General features: G+C 45.9%; 2 protein-coding genes across 3 annotated transcripts in view; one reads left to right on the forward strand and one right to left on the reverse strand.

Annotated features, from left to right (window-relative positions):
* Positions 1 to 5,014, forward strand: part of LOC307201271 (C-type lectin BfL-2-like) — a 70,699-nt gene extending 65,685 nt beyond the window's left edge. For both annotated transcript variants that reach the window (XM_079950332.1, XM_079950333.1), the window contains 5 exons: positions 479 to 557; positions 1,184 to 1,275; positions 2,147 to 2,287; positions 4,357 to 4,471; positions 4,812 to 5,014. In XM_079950332.1, the coding sequence (XP_079806458.1) occupies positions 491 to 557; positions 1,184 to 1,275; positions 2,147 to 2,287; positions 4,357 to 4,471; positions 4,812 to 4,879 (483 nt within the window). In that variant the 5' untranslated portion in view covers positions 479 to 490 and the 3' untranslated portion in view covers positions 4,880 to 5,014. The remainder of the gene's footprint in view (positions 1 to 478; positions 558 to 1,183; positions 1,276 to 2,146; positions 2,288 to 4,356; positions 4,472 to 4,811) is intronic.
* A 2,494-nt stretch (positions 5,015 to 7,508) lies between these two features.
* On the reverse strand, positions 7,509 to 12,759 carry LOC307201632 (C-type lectin-like; the record flags this gene model as incomplete). Its single annotated transcript, XM_079950914.1, has 6 exons — positions 7,509 to 7,576; positions 9,164 to 9,278; positions 10,768 to 10,911; positions 11,147 to 11,241; positions 12,222 to 12,282; positions 12,646 to 12,759. The coding sequence occupies 6 exons, from the start codon at positions 12,757 to 12,759 to the stop codon at positions 7,509 to 7,511; spliced, it is 597 nt and encodes a 198-aa protein (XP_079807040.1).
* Positions 12,760 to 16,405: the final 3,646 nt, after the last annotated feature.

Genomic DNA, 16,405 nt, shown 5'->3' on the forward strand with positions numbered 1-16,405 from the left:
AAACACAGCTCTCCTTCAAAATTCAAACTTGTCTGAATTTTATGATACAGTTCTCCAACCAAATAGTGGTTCCAAAAAAGAATTATATATGGGGAAATTGCTTGGAAAATTGTGTACATTACTCAAAACTGCATACAAAGCAGTGTTTCTTTACAGAAATTTGCACTAAAATGTAATGAATTTTCATGAGTATCTAAAAAAAAAAATCACAAAATGTTCCTAACTGAAGCTGATGAAGCTCACTTTAAATCAGTGTCAATATACCTTTTCATAACACTGACAACTATTCGAAATTTCAGTTTCTCCCTTTCTTCCCAGTTCTTTCCCAGTTTCTCCCTTCCAAGAACCTTCCTGGTTCTTGGAAGTTCAAATAAAAGAGGAATGCAATCCTTCCTCCTTCCCTCCCTCCCATTGTATGTATGGCAACCAATGAATGTAACTTTGATTTTACCGTGCTGTACATTCATCTCCCTCAAAGGTCAACCAGAAGATGGGACTCTTCACCTACTTCAGTCTTTGCCTTCTTGGAATCCTAATTTCCAGTCCTTTCCAGGAAGGTGAGCAATTTTATAAATGTCTGAGGCTTACCCAGAAATTGTCGTTGGGTTGAGCTGTAATTAAAGTGCATGTTATATTTTCAAAGGACAGTAGGCTATTTAGAACAGAGCAGAAGAGTGTTTTAAATTAGGCCATAATTCATTGATTTTAAAGTTATCTATCCTTTCTCAATGGAGTCTAAGGCCACAGATCCCCCATCCCTGGGGTAGCCAATACTGGTCTGCAATGGATACCAATGGCCTAATTCATTATAAGGCAGATTTCTATGTGCAGTTATTTGTGTCCTCTCCAGTAAACCCAGGAGGTATCCTTCCTTGTCCCAAAATGCCACCTGTGTGTTTCTTTAAATGTTAAGAAGTCTGTTTGTTCATGAGTAGACCTGTTTCTGGCTAGGGATGCCAGCTTCCTGTTTAGAAAGGAAGGCAGGGCTGCCTACTGAGAAGACTTAGCCACACATAAATGCCCTATTTTGCATAATAGGACAGGGCAGAAATGTTTTATAAATAAATAACACATACGGTGTAGATGGAAGTAGGATTTCAGAGAGCACATTAAAGACATGTCTTCTCACTGCTCTGCCTTCCTGGGGCATCTTCCTCCCTCCCTCCATCCTTTCTCCATACAGCTGAGGCCGACACCTGCGCCAGGGAGTGGCTGCAAAACCAGGGCAACTGCTATGCGTATTTTGATAACAAATTGAGCTGGCAAGAGGCTGAGGTAAGAAGGGATCCTTGTTGTCAACGTGGGGGTGCTACAGTGCAGGGGTAGTGAAACACAGGCCAGGAGACTAAATCTAGCCCATTTGATCGGGCCCTCAAGGATCTCTCTAGTCCACATCTCCTCCCCAGTCACACACCCTCTTGCCTGAGGGATTTGCTAGACAGGAATGTGTCCTTGAACTCCAAGGTTGCTTCTTGGATGGGGGATAGAAGGGTGAGTGGAAACTAGCCTTCGGTACAAAGGCATCATTTACATTCATTATTCTGCCCACTTTTGTCTGTGGTCCTGCTCACCATTAGCAAGAGGTTGTCCCAGTGGCGGAGGAAGGGGGTGGAGGCATTTCGCCCTGGGTGCCACCTCTGAGGGGGGTGACAAGAAGGCACCCCATGGGGGACTCGCCCCGCCGCGATCGCATTGCCGCAGCCACGTACAGAGGATCCTCCGCTCACAGTTGCACCCTCCACCACCATGTGTACAGCAGCCGTGAGCAGAGGATCCTGCTGTTGTACGTTCTGCATTTACATGCGCATGCGCCACCGGGCAGTTTGCCCCAACCCCCTGCACCAGGTGCTGGTTCTCCTTCCTTCACCCCTGGGTTTGCCAGAAAGGAATGGGGTCCTCAGGCTGAAAGGGGTTCTCTTCCTTATTATGGGTTTCTCATCAGATTTCCATAAGTAAGGTTATCAATGTGAGTTGCCTTGAGGCAGCATCTGGCCAGCCTCTCAGTCTCCACAGTTGTTCATGTTCTGGTGATATGTCTCCTTGGACACATAGAAGGCTAGGTAACAATCAGAAGGGACAGCACCAATCTTGATGGTCGGATATGACCATTGGGGACAAAACTTCCCTGCTTCTTTTCTGTCCTCAGATTGAGTGCCAGAGCTATGGCCGTGGGGCCCACCTCGCCTCTGTCCTCACCAAAGCAGAGACTCTCTTGGTGGCCGAACACATCTCCACTTATCAGCAAGAAATAAGCAACGTCTGGATTGGGCTCCACGATGTCCGTCAGGTAAGCTTCTCTCATAATAATAATAATAATAATAATAATAATAATAATAATTTTTATTTATATCCCGCCCTCCCCAGCCGAAGCTGGGCTCAGGGCGGCTAACAACAATCAAAATAATCCAACGATTCTAAAAACATTTCATTATAAAATTAATTAAACTCAAATTTATGGCAACCAATAAGCAAAATTCTATGCAGATTGCCAGAGGAGGGGGGTCAGGCTGCGCCCTGACCAAAGGCCTGGTGGAACAGCTCTGTTTTGCAGGCCCTGCGGAAAGATGTCAAGTCCCGCAGGGCCCTGGTCTCTTGTGACAGAGCATTCCACCAGATTGGAGCTGCGGCCGAAAAGGCCCTGGCTCTAGTTGAGGCCAGCCCAACCTCTCTGTGGCCTGGGATCTTCAGGATGTTTTTATTTGCAGACCGTAAGTTCCTCTGTGGGACATACCAGGAGAGGCGGTCCCGTAGGTACGAGGGTCCTAGGCCGTATAGGGCTTTAAAGGTTAAAACCAGCACCTTAAACTTGATCCTGTACTCCACCGGGAGCCAGTGCAGCTGGTATAGTACCGGGTGAATGTGATCTCGCAGCGAAGACCCCATAAGGAGTCTCGCCGCGGCATTCTGCACCCGCTGGAGTTTCTGGGTCAGTCTCAAGGGTAGCCCCACGTAGAGCGAGTTACAATAATCCAGTCTGGAGGTGACTGTCGCGTGGATCACAGTGGCTAGGTCAGGGCGAGAGAGATAAGGAACCAACTGCTTAGCTTGGCGGAGATGAAAAAATGCTGCCTTTGTTATAGCTGTAATCTGCGCCTCCATAGAGAGGGAGGTATTGAAGATTACACCCAAACTCTTAACGGACGGTGCTGGCACTAATTGCACCCCCGCAAGAGATGGGAGTTGCCCCCTCAATCCCATATCGCCCCATCCCAGCCAGAGGACCTCTGTCTTCGAAGGATTTAACTTCAACTGGCTCCCACGTAACCATCCAGCCACAGCTTCCAGACATCTGGTCAGTGTGTCTGGGGCCAAGTCAGGATGGCCATCCATCAACAGATAGAGTTGGGTGTCATCGGCATACTGATGGCAACCCAGCCCAAAACTGCGGACAAGCTGGGCGAGGGGGCGCATAAAGATGTTAAAAAGCATCGGGGAGAGAATTGCACCCTGAGGCACTCCACACACCAAGGAGTGGCCCGATGACAATTCTCCCCCAAGCGCCACCCTCTGTCCCCGACCAGAGAGAAACGAGCGCAGCCATTGAAGGGCTGTGCCCTGAATCCCAAGGTCGGCAAGGCGGTGGTCCAGGAGTTCGTGATCGACCATGTCGAAGGCTGCTGACAGGTCTAGAAGAATCAGCAGCCCCGATCCGCCTCGATCCAGCTGCCTGCGGAGATCATCTGTTAGGGCAACCAGAGCCATCTCGGTCCCATGACCAGTGCGGAAGCCGGACTGGAATGGATCCAGAGCAGATGTTTCATCCAGAAACCTACCAAGCTGTTCAGCAACCGCTCTCTCAATCACCTTACCCAGGAATGGAAGATTCATTCCTGGCTATCATCAATACTGAGTAGTGACTCTGTAGCAATTCCATCCCATCCTTATCCCAATCATCTCCCAGACAGAATGATACATACACCACTTTGTTATTTTCCATGAGAGTCTTTCTCTTCTTCTCTATCATGGCTGACATTAGCTCCCCACAGGCCAGCCTCTCCAAATCATCTCTGTGTTGGGCTCCTCACACTTCCTTTATCTCATGATCTGTTCTGTCTTCTTCCTGCAGACCAAGAAATAGAATAGGGCTCCATTTCTGGTTATCATAACTGAGCAGCGGCTCCTTAGCAATACCGTTCCACTCTTACCTCAACCATCTATCAAATTTAATCCCACTTGCTGTTTCTCTGTTTTTTTCTATGGGTGTCCTCCTCTACTGTCTGTGTCACAGCTAGTAACAGCTCCCCATTGGACAACCTTTCCAGTTCATTTTGCATTGGTGTCATTCCAGTGGTATCTTCCTCTTTCTGGGCCCTTCATTCCCTTCATCACATGATCTGTTCTGTCTCGTTTCTGCAGACCAGGAGATGGAGGTGGGCTGATGAATCCACCTACAACTACAAGGCCTGGATGAAACACCAGCCAGACAACTACCGCAATGCTGAACATTGTGTGGAGCTGAGACTAAGCACAGGTAAGCAAAACATTTGCACATTTTCCTGATGGAGAGTACCTCCTTTTGTCTTGTCCTCAATCTTCCAACATCCAGCTTCATTGGACAGCCCAGGCATTAAAGGCCTTAACATTTTGATTCCTCCTTTAATAAAGCTGGATGTTGGAAGATCCAGGACAGACAAAAGGAGAGAACATGGTTAAACTATGGAATTCACCTCCAAAAAAGGCAGTGGTGGCCAGAAGCTTGGGTGACTTTAAAAGAAGATTGGGCAAATTTATGGGAGATGAGGCTATCAGTGATGACCACACTCACTGGAGCAAGAAGTAGTAATTTTTTGTTATGTCTTTTTGCATTTTAGGTTTTAAGGAGTGGAATGACGCTCCATGCAAGAAACTCAATGCCTACATCTGCAAGCATGAACTGTAAAGAAGACTGTGGTTCCCAAACTGTGCCTGTTCAGACGCTGGCTTGGTGGATTTCTCTCTGATCGCATTAACCCCTCTCCCATCCCTCAGAGTGAAAGACCATCTCTCCCATTCATTCCATCTCTGAAGAGCAACCTCTTTGATCTCTCTCTTTGGCATTTTTCTGTGCATGCAGCACATGGTGATCTTAATAAACTCTCTTTTATGCATATATTTTCTAGTGCATTTTTGTCCTTCTCAGTTGACCTAACCTGCCCTAGGATGGTCAGATAAGAAGTGCATAAGAAGCTGGTTTATACTGAGTCTGACCATTGGTCCATGTAGCTCAGCATTCCTCATAGTGAATGATAGTAGCTCTCCAGGGTTATTCAGACAGGGCACATTCCTGGTTCTACATGAAGATGCCAGGGATTGAGTCCTCTGCATGCAGAGCAGGTGCTCTGCTACTGAGCTATGGCCCTTTTGCACATGGGCTTTCTTTTGCACATTATTATTATTATTATTATTATTATTATTATTATTATTATTTTAAGCATTTTACATCAAAAACATCAACATGCTTTTTATTGTACAGCAAGGTACTCAACCCTCCTGCTGCGCCAACACCTACTCTTGGATTGGACAATTTGGGCTGGATGGGAAGGTGTGTGGTGTTATAGAATGACGGTTTTATTTTAAGTTGTTATTATTATTTACTGAATTTATATACCATCCTACACCCGGAAGTCTCAGGGCGGTTCACAGGAAAAAATCAAAACATGAAACCACAAAATATATAATCAAAATAAAAACAACAGCCCAATAACCGGCTCCCCCCCCAAAAAAAAACCCACATTTTAAAAGGGCATAGGGTTCCTGGCATTTCTGCATTTACATGTTGACCCCCCCAGAACCAACCCTTAATATGAGTTACTCTCATTGTTAATGGGGAGTCAGAAACGCTTGCCAATCTGTTGCCAAACATGTGAAGATCTTGCTCTAACCCCCCTGCTGAAGAGATTCAAGATTGCCCAGAGAAAGACCTGTGAAAACTTAATTGTTTCCATAATGAGGGCCACTCATCTCAAATTCCCTAAGATTTGAGAGATTTGGGAAGGTCTGTTGTTGGTTGATCCCAATCCTTTCCTAATGATCCTTAATATGAAATGGCATGTTGAAGAGAAAGGACACACACACACACATGCATGACAGATCTCCAGCAAAATTTTCCACTCTGAACTTAGCCGTTCAAGCAGAGATTTTACAAGGCAGTCCAGGCTTGATCTTACAATGTGACCACTGCAGTGCCAGCCACAGTAGGCAATTCTGAGCCAGATAGACCAATGGTCTGACTTTCCTATGTAACACTCTCTGCAAGAGCACATCAGGAAGCAGCTATCCACTGAGTTATCCCATATGAGTATCTGGGAAAGGCTGATCTACGCTAACTAACAAGTCTCCAATCTCTCAGCATTACCTTGATCCTGTGTACCTGAGATGCTGCTGACTGAACCTGGGACCTCGGGCATGCAAGGCCATTTCCAGAATGACTAGCTGTGTGATATTGGGACGGTCAAGCAGGTCTGACTACAGAATTTAACACCAGGGGCAATAGAAATCTTGTGACATCTGACTGAAGGGTCAGTACATTGTCACAACACTCTTGTCTTCCCTGTACTGCAGCAGCTATTATGTGCTCCTGGCAAGAGCTTGATGAGACCAATGCGGTCAAAATGATGGACCTGGTGGTAATGGCAGTGGGAACTAAGGTTGCATCATAGAGTGGATGATATGTTACATGTGTGTGTGTTTGTGACTTCACGTGTTTCTGCAGGTATACTTAAAGTTGGTCATATTGTGTGAGAGAGATGCAGAGTGTGGGTTCCTGTATTCTGAGTAAGCAAGCTTTGTCTCACTAACTCTCAGCTATACAGCTGCAAAGAAAACATTTTAAATGTGTTGTGAAGTGCAATATACAAATTTGACACTAGAAGGCGACAGTCAATGCCTTTTTCAAAACTTTTTTTTCAAAAAGCATTTTCACAGTGTTTTTAATATGTGTGTAGATCCCACCTGAGATGTAATAAGTTATAACTGCTCTGTTTGGAGGAAATCTGTTCCCCAAGGGATCTGCTAATTGCTAGTTTGGGCTTTCCCCTATTGTGTTTCTGGTTTTGGTCAATATTTATCAACATCTGGCTTCTTGCAACTTCTAGAGTCGGAAAGTTTCATATTGTGTTCTGTGCTCGAAACAAGAGCGAGGGTCACATAACCTGATACCTTAACACAACAGAAGCAAGACCAATGCCTTGTTCCATCAAAATGAACAAAAGAAAAACCAGGTCAAATGTTCTCTCATTATAAACACCCATGAGAAACGGGTTATTCACTTTAATGTCCTTGCACTGCCTGGAGCCAAGAGCATAAGCAACAGAGGTGATCACAACAGCATTTCAGAGACCAGCCCTGGATAAGGACTGAGAGTGAGTAGATAGATGTCATCTTTCGAAGGAAGAGCTTCTTGGCACAACAAAAGATGAACTGTAGAGGTGGTAAAATTGCTGGAACGTCTTCTGACTTCCTTGATTCCAAAGAGATGTGCTTTGATCCATCTAACCCAACCTTTCCCTAGAATGACAGTCTCCCTTCTTCTAGATCTCATGTTTGCAGATGTAGGCTTTATGTTTCTTGCAAACAGCATCAATCCATCTTTTGTACTCTGCAATGGAAAAAGATAATCCAAGGTCCATTCTTATCCGTTCTCCTTTTCAAGCATTTTCAGAGCATCCCAATGTACAGTTGTTCTTTTTATTTGCATATACCTGTGTTTGTTATGGCACCAGCCTAATTCAGGGGGCAATTTCTGAAATTTACAACTTGCCATGAGTCTATTTGTTTTGCTCTAACAAACCCATTTTGAAAGTTCCCTGGCATGTTGTTAGAAGATAACGACGTGGTATAGTCTGATTAGCTCATGAGCAAATGAGGGTGAGGATTTGCTTGCCTTTTACCCTAAAGTGCCAGGGTGGGTTTCAACAATTGAAGCACATGGTAGAAACAGTTTAAAACAACTCACAATCACAGAAACAAGGTGGGTCCTAAAAATATACATCTCATGTTTCAAAAGGCAGAGTAAAGAGCTATGTATTTACTTTATACTGGTTTGTGCTGGATCCAACCATCAGTCTAACCCAAAGCTGTGGCCCTCAGGATGTTGTTCTGCTCCAAATCCCATCAACCTCAGGATGGGCAATGGTCAGGGATGATGGGAGTTGTAGTCCAACACGATCAGGAAGGTTGCAAGTTCCCCACAGCTGATCCAAACCAGCATTCTGAGTTGCATCCATTAAGTTCCACTCTTTAGATCTTTAGAACTTAATGGATCCAAGTGCATTTACCTGTCTGAGTACCACACATATATGGGAGGGCACCAGAGACTTGAATGTGTGTTTGGGGTTGAGGTGCATGCTTTGCAAGAGACCTCTGCAAATGTGTGTGTAAGAGAGAGAGAGAAAGAGAGGAGAAAAATCATGCCCCCCCAAAAAAAAATCTCTAAAAATGTGACCATAATATAAAGGAGGGTGAATATTTCATAAAATAATAGAATTGCCAACAAAGGTCTGTATAGTTAAAGCTATGGTTTTCCCAGTATGGAAGTGAGAGCTGGACTATAAAGAAGGCTGATCGCCGAAGAATTGATACTTTTGAATTATGGAGTTGGAAGAGACTCTTGAGAGTCCCATGGACTGCAAGAAGATCAAACCTCTCCATTCTTCAGGAAATCAGCCCTGAGTGCTCACGGGAAGGACAGATCATGAAGCTGAGGCTCCAATACTTTGGCCACCTCATGAGAAGAGAAGACTCTCTGGCAAAGACCCTGATGTTGGGAAAGAAGAAGGGCACAAGGAGAAGGGGACGACAGAGGACGAGATGGTTGGATAGTATTCTTGAAGCTACCAGCAGGAGTTTGAACAAATTGCGGGAGGCAGTGGAAGCCAGGAGTGCCTGGCGTGCTCTGGTCCATGGGGTCACAAAGAGTCGGACACGACTAAATGACTTAACAACAACAACTTCAAGTCCCCTCTTCAGTGCAGAAATCTGCAGCATCCTTGACAGAACTCTGTCCAGCCTCTGCTTAAATACCATCAACCAAAGTGACCCCACAAGGGAGGCCGCTGCCCCACTGTTTGCCCCCCTCCTTTATTTGACCCAACCCAATCCTTTCTGTTCTATTTAGGTCTCACCGTTGCCGTATACCTCAAGGCTACACAACTTCCCATCAGTGGGAGGACTGTAACATGCCCACCTGTGGAAGCCCTCAAAGCCACACAGTACTCCGAATTCCAAAGATTGTTGGGCTCCCCTCGCATCCAGTTCTTGTAGTTGTAGGAGGACTCATCGGACCACCTCCAGTTCCCAATCTGCAATGACACAGGAGATAACAAGAGCCCTGATTGGCTGGGAGAAAAGTGACATCACGCTCAGCATTCTGTTTCTCACGGGGGACAGCTCTCAACACGGAAACACAGGAAGCCGCCTTACACTGAGTCAGACCATAAGTCTGTCTGGCTCACTGTTATCTGCTGCATCCTTAACTGCTCATCCCATAGGATTGCCCCCTTAGTGGCATATAAATCCTATTTTTTAAAAAAATACAAATATATTTCATCTCAAAATATGCATTTTAAAACAGTTTGATATCAACTTTTGATCCTAAGATTGTGTCAGAACTTTCAGGACATGTGGCAGCCAACAGATAATGGATGGATGGCGGCTAACGGATTGAGGTTGAATCCTGACAAGACTGAAGTACTGTTTTGGGGGGACAGGGGGCGGGCGGGTGTGGGGGACTCCCTGGTCCTGAATGGGTAACTGTGCTCCTGAAGGATCTGGTGCACAGTATGGGAGTCATTTTGGACTCACAGGTGTCCATGAAGGCGCAGGTCAATTCTGTGTCCAGGGCAGCTGTCTACCAGCTCCATCTGGTACGCAGTCTGAGACCCTACCTGCTTGCAGACCGTCTCGCCAGAGTGGTGCATGCTCTAGTTATCTCGTGCTTGGACTACTGCAATGCTCTCTACATGGGGCTACCTTTGAAGGTGACCCGGAAACTGCAATTAATCCAGAATGTGGCAGCCAGACTGGTGACTGGGAGTGGCCGCTGAGACCATATAACACCATTCCTGAGGGATCTGCATTGGCTCCCAGTACATTTGCAAGCACAATTCAAAGTGTTGGTGCTGGCCTTTAAAGCCCTAAATGGCCTCAGCCCAGTATAGCTGAAGGAGCTTCTCCACCCCCATCATTCATCCCGGACACTGAGGTCCAGCGCCAAGGGCCTTCTGGTGGTTCTCTCACTGCAAGAAGTGAGGTTACAGGGAACCAGGCTGAGGGCTTTCTCGGTAGTGGTGCCTGCCCTGTGGAACACCCTCCCATCAGATGTCAAGGCAATAAGCAACTGTTTAGGGAAGTTTTTAAAGTCTAATGCTTTATTGTGTTTTTAATATTCGGTTGGGAGCTGCCCAGAGTGGCTGGGGAAACCCAGTCAGATGGGCGGGGTATAAATAAATAAATTATTATTATTATTATTATTATTATTATTATTATTATTATTATCATCATCATCATCATCATCATCATCATCTAACTTCTGATCCATGGATCAGGCCAGTTCTCCTCAGAAATTGCAAATGTTGTGTTCCTTCAGCAGGAAGGAACAGTGTAGCTCAGTTGGCTGGAGTGTTGTGCTGATAATGCCAAGGTTGCAGGTTCGAACCCCTTATGGGTCAGCTGCATTATTTCCTGCATTGCAAGGAGATGGACTAGATGATCCTCAGGGTCCCTTCCAACTCTTTCATTCTATGGTTCCATGATTGATGAATCAATAAGCTCAGGAGGCTAAATGCTTACTTGGTGAGTATCATGGAGTCCAATCCAAACGTCAACCCCTGTTTCTTTCTTGTCAATGGAGATATGTTTGGATACCATCAGAGTTTCTGCCCTTGCAAGAATGGATGCGAGGTGGGTCCCACGACCGTAACTCTGACACTCAATCTGGAGAAGGGGCAAACGCACAAGAACTTCATCATTCAACTGGACATTCTCTGCAACCTGTTAATGGGTGGTGAGTCTCAGTGGCGTAGCGTGGGGGGTGCAGGGGGGCCGGCCGCACCGGGCGCAACATCTGGGGGTTATGGTTAGGGGGCGCAAATCCACGGGTTAGGGGGTGCAAATTACTTGCCTTGCCCCGGGTGCTGACAACCCATGCTACGCCACTGGTGAGTCTTACCTCAGCTTCATGCCAGCTCAACTTGTTGTGGAAAAACCCATAACAGTTGCCCTGGTACTGCAGCCATCCCCTGGGGCAGCGATCCGCTTCAGCGGCTTGATTGTGAAAGAGATGAAGAAAAAAGTCATCACAGATAAAGTAGTTGGAGAGTTGCATGTTATAATGCAGGGGTAGTCAACATTTTGGTGTCCGTAACAAAATAGCCACTGTGGGTTGTGTGACCTAAAACAAAATGCCAGCTGTGAGAGTGTAGCTCAACACAAAATGGCTGCTCCAGATTGTGGTGTAACTCAAAAAGCCTGTCATGGAAGATATGGCACAACATAAAACAGCATGTGGGGAGTGTAACCCGGAATGGCGGCTGTGGTGTACTACAAATGGCAGCTATAGGGTGTGGTGTAACACAAAACGTCATCTGTGTTGATGTGGCTGCACGTGTACAAGTACAAAACAAGAAACAGGAACACAAAATGGTGCGGGCGTACTCCACTTCACCCCATCTTGTGCATTTTTACCCAAATATTTCCTGCAGTGGCGTAGCGTGGGGGGTGCAGGGGGGCCGGCCGCACCGGGCGCAACATCTGGGGTTAGGGCAAATCCATGGGTTGGGGGCGCAAATCCACGGGTTAGGGGGCGCAAATTACTTGCCTTGCCCCGGGTGCTGACAACCCACGCTACGCCACTGATTTCCTGGCACTTTTCATAGATGCCATAGGAAGTTCTTCTGTGCACATTAACACCTGTAGGCACTAGGTTGGTGACCCCTGTTTTAATGTATTAGTGGGTTCATCTCCAAATGGTCTCCTAAAGCTTTTAGAAATTGCTAGGCAAGTTAAACTGACTCTCCAGGGTGAGATATGTCAGTATATTCAGTTTTCAAACATTATTCCTGAAGTCTATCGCTCTTTATTTGGCCGCCGTAGAACAGTCTTTGGCTGCAATAGCATGGCAGTTTATTTCATTTCCCCGATGTTTCCCTAGCTGTACATTTCTGCATTTTAAGTGAGCAACATTCCCCAAGTCTGAATGCACCCTATAGGACAGAGAATGGTACTATAACTCAATAAGGACTCACCTCTCATGAAGAAGCCAAGCAAACATAGGCTAACATAGGCCAAACACCCCATCTTCTTCACCTAAGAAGAAATCAAGAGGTATTGTTGCATGACGAAAACATGGAGTTACCAAGACCGCTTGTGAAAAGTGGGTCTTGAAAGGAGAAATTTCCTTGTCATAAGTTTACAGTGTTTGGCTCACATTGCTGCAGGGTGTATTTATCATTCCCTTTTGTCTCACATCCACCAGGGCCAGACCGAGGCATTTGGCTGCTTGAGACAACGGACAAAATGGCCCCCCGTTTCACATACATTTATAGGACTGGCAGCTGAATCTTATTTTGACAGTGGTGATGGGACAGCATCTTCCTGAGGGCAGCTAGCTAGCTTAGGAATCACAGGGAAGGCTGTTCTCTAGCACCTCCCTGCCAATCACCACACTACCTGCCGTTGGCCGCCTGAGGCAAATGCCTCACTCTGCTCAATGATAGGGCGAGCCCTGACATCCACCCTGATGAGTTCAGAGTTTGTATATATGTCCAGTTTAGGACCAAACATGATTTGAGTGCAGCAGTGCCACGGGTGGAACTGTAATTGCCGTGAAAAGGTAATAAAGAAGACCTGCTTGCACTTTTCTTCCTAAAACCAAGTTGGTCAGGTCTCTAAGGTGTAGGGAGACTGGGGCAGGGTCAAAAGAACTGTGGCAGAACATTTGAGAAGCGTGAAAGCTAGGTTTTGATTCTCACATTAGTTTGGGAAGTGCAGGTGAGGTCTGTTCATATTGGGATTTATAAAAGTTGAATTCCTTGAGAATCTCTACCAAATTTGCTTCTGCCTTCCTTATAGTGGAGGGTCTGGCCCTGGAAAGAAAAGGGAAATGGCTTCTTCTCTCATGTTGGAGGATTTCTTTCCAGAATGCTCTTGCCTTTGGGTGTAGCGCTGAAACAAACCATGGTTAAGTGAGACTGGTGTGTTTGGGCATAACACCAAAACATAGTTAAAACAAGCTGTGGTTTGTAAGCCAACAACTAACCATGGCTTCACATTGTGCTTTGTTGACAGAAAACAAACCACGGATCATCTGTTGGACAGGGTTCACTGATTCAAACAAATCACAATCAAACTAAATAAACCATGGCTTAGTGTTATGTACACTGGTTTATCATAGAGTTTAGCTCTGAAAGGACACATGGCTCAGAATATAAAATACTCTTTAAAAAAATGTTTGGCATGTCTGTCCCTTACAAATCCAATAAAAAGATGTGGAAACTCTCTAACGTGTATGTTACAGATCAACAAGCAAAAGTATGTCCTCACTCACCCAAGTCCCCATTCCCAAGATGGTTGTCCTCAATAGATGGCTGCCTCTGCTGTGTCCTGCTCAGGCTGTCTCATTCTGAGCAGCTTTTATCCAGACCTGGTTGGAATCTGGCTGAAACCTGGAGCAGAAAGGTTAAGGCAGCACATGATGGACGAGTTTGCTTATTGCACAAGCCAGAGGCAAGTTAATCCAGGGGCTATTTTAAAAGTTTTTTTTTAAGCAAGCTCAGTCAATGGGATGTTGTTGTATTTTTTGGGGGGGTATAATGCTTCTTTATATTTAAAACTGAGATTGATTCAATCAAGATTGCTATGGTGTGAGGAATCATAGAATTGTTAAGTTGGAAGGAACCCCAAGGGTTATCCAATCCAACCCCCTGCAGTGAAGGAATCACAACTAAAGAATCTCTGAGTAAAAGATCATCAATGAAAATAGACTCTCTATGACCTTGTGGATGGAAAGAGACTTACACTGCAAGCCTGGAAGACTAAACATCCCATTACTGTTAATATCAGCTGCCAATGACAACTTATAGAATACAAAAAAAGAGCAAACAATCAATTCCTCCTGTTGTTATTTGCTTTTAAAAGCAGCCCTTCAAATTAAATCTGCAATGCAGTGCAAAAATGTTGCTTGAATTTCACACAGATCAAAATCCAGATGATTTCACTTCACTGCTTGACAGAAACACTCTGTAAAGTGTTGATGTAACCCACCAACAATGTCATGCAGCACTCCCTGATTGGAGGGGAAATCCTCTTAGTGTTGACATAACCAAGACAAATTGGCATCGTGGACAACAATCCCCCAACAGCTCCCCAGTCCCTAAAAATCACCTTCAACCTGAGTGCTCCCTTGGCCTAAGGCCCAAACAACTGGGGATTGTGGTTTAAGCAGGTCGACGTGAGCAGCTGAGAGTTATACTCACGGAAACTTTCAACATGACCTGCTTAAACTGCCCTGCACATGCTGAAATATACAGGACAAGTACTGAGATTGAAGCCGTAGCAGAGGAAGAGATACAATCAGCCTGGGTATCCTATGCCACTGGGCTAAATACCACAGCCTCAAGCCCTCTGACCCCCCCCCTTTCAGGTTATCTTCTCCATCAGAGAGAAATGAGCTCAAAAACACCGAAGGAAGTAGTGTGTGCTAAAATTGTCTTCCCTTTTTCTGATGAGTTCTCAGCATCTTCACAAATATGCACAGTGGGCCCTTCCTGGTGTCAGTTTTTATCGTGCATTCATGAGGACCTGTGCTCGTGATGGTATTGGGCTGGTTGTAAGGTATCCTGTTTCTAAGACTGTTCAGACTTGCAAAACTTTCGAGGCAAACATACTATTACGGGCAACCTCCCTGAATCTCCAAGTGATGAGAGACTCCAGGAGTACCTGAGCTTTTCCCAGGGTTCAGCTTCCTTTTGGAATGACGGTCAGCACAGACAAGGGAGTCTTTCAGATATATGGTTTTATTTAAGCATATATACAACCTGAGCATAGGATGGAGGGGCTCCCACTATTAACACCCCCATAGGTATTGCTTGTGGGTGCCTGGGCTCCCAGGGCCACCCTGGAGATGGCGCCCCCTGGTGTTCTGTCAGACGGGAAGCAAATGTGAGCTATGGACCCAGGGCCGTCTTTAGCAGATGCGGCGCCAGGGTGCAAATATCTGCCCAGCACCACCAAATTACCACAGAAAGTGGGGGGTCCGAAGCTGCACACTGCCAGACATGGGAGGGCGCAACTTCCCCCCCATGCCGCTGTGGGAGAGCAATCTACTTGGGAGGAGAGTGATCCCTGCAGAGGCTTGTGAGGGAAGCTGCACGCCCACCAGCCATATAGTTGGCGGGGCACAGCTGGCGGGCATGCAAGGAAAGGGGAGGCCACCAGCAAAGTCACACAGCTCCCCCACTCACTGGGGTGCCCCTGAGAGACCAGCACCTTGGCACAATGCACCACTAAGCCGTATGGAAAAGACGTGTCTGTATAGACCCCTGCAGAGTCCAGACTGGTTTTTGATTGTGGGTTTATTCTACAAGCTGCACTGCATTCACACAGCACTTTATTTCACTTCCCTAGCTGTTAATTTCTCCATTATACTTGAGCATTTACACAATGCAAATAACACTTCTGGAAAACTAATGGAATGTAGCTCATGTTTAGCACTCATTTCCATGTTAGTTTGGCTCCAGAAAAAAAATCTACTTGCAGCTCCTTTAATATGAGGAAATCATACGAGAACATTACTTGTGAGATACATACAAATGAAAGGATATTAGAGAATCTTGGGGACCACCAGCTGCAAATCAGGGCAGGATGCCTGTACATTCAAAGCAGCAGCAGGGACTAGGGCCAGATATGTCCCTTTAGGTGTTGGTCATCAGGGGGTGGCTTTTCCCCCTTGCTTTGTGTGCACACCCCATTCCACCCCTAGGAGCCTTCAGAAGGGAGCTGTTGCCAGAAGAACAACTGAGGGGGAGAGAAACTGGCTGCCATCAGGGGATGGTTGGTTTCACCAGTTTGACCCCATCCACCAACCCCAGGAGATTTCAAAAAGGAGTTGCTTAATGGACAATTTGTACCGACCTATTAGTAAGCTGTATGCTTTAGTTAAATGTTTAGCTATGTTGGTCTTTTTTTTCTTCATGTTATGTTGCAGTTTCTGGTATTGTTAGTCTAATACTGTACAGTGGTACCTCTGGTTACGAACACTTCAGGTTATGAGCTCTGCTAATCCAGAAATAAGCTGCTCCTAGATGCGAACTTTGCCCCAGGATGCAACCAGAAATCACGCACCAGAGGCATGTGCGCAGTGGGAGGCCTCATTAGTGAAAGCGCACCTCAGGATAAGAATGGTTTCAGCTTAAGAACGGACCTTCGGAAT

The sequence above is a fragment of the Podarcis cretensis genome (genome assembly GCF_951804945.1).
Source record: "Podarcis cretensis genome assembly, chromosome: 13".
NCBI classification, from domain to species: Eukaryota; Metazoa; Chordata; class Lepidosauria; order Squamata; family Lacertidae; genus Podarcis; species Podarcis cretensis.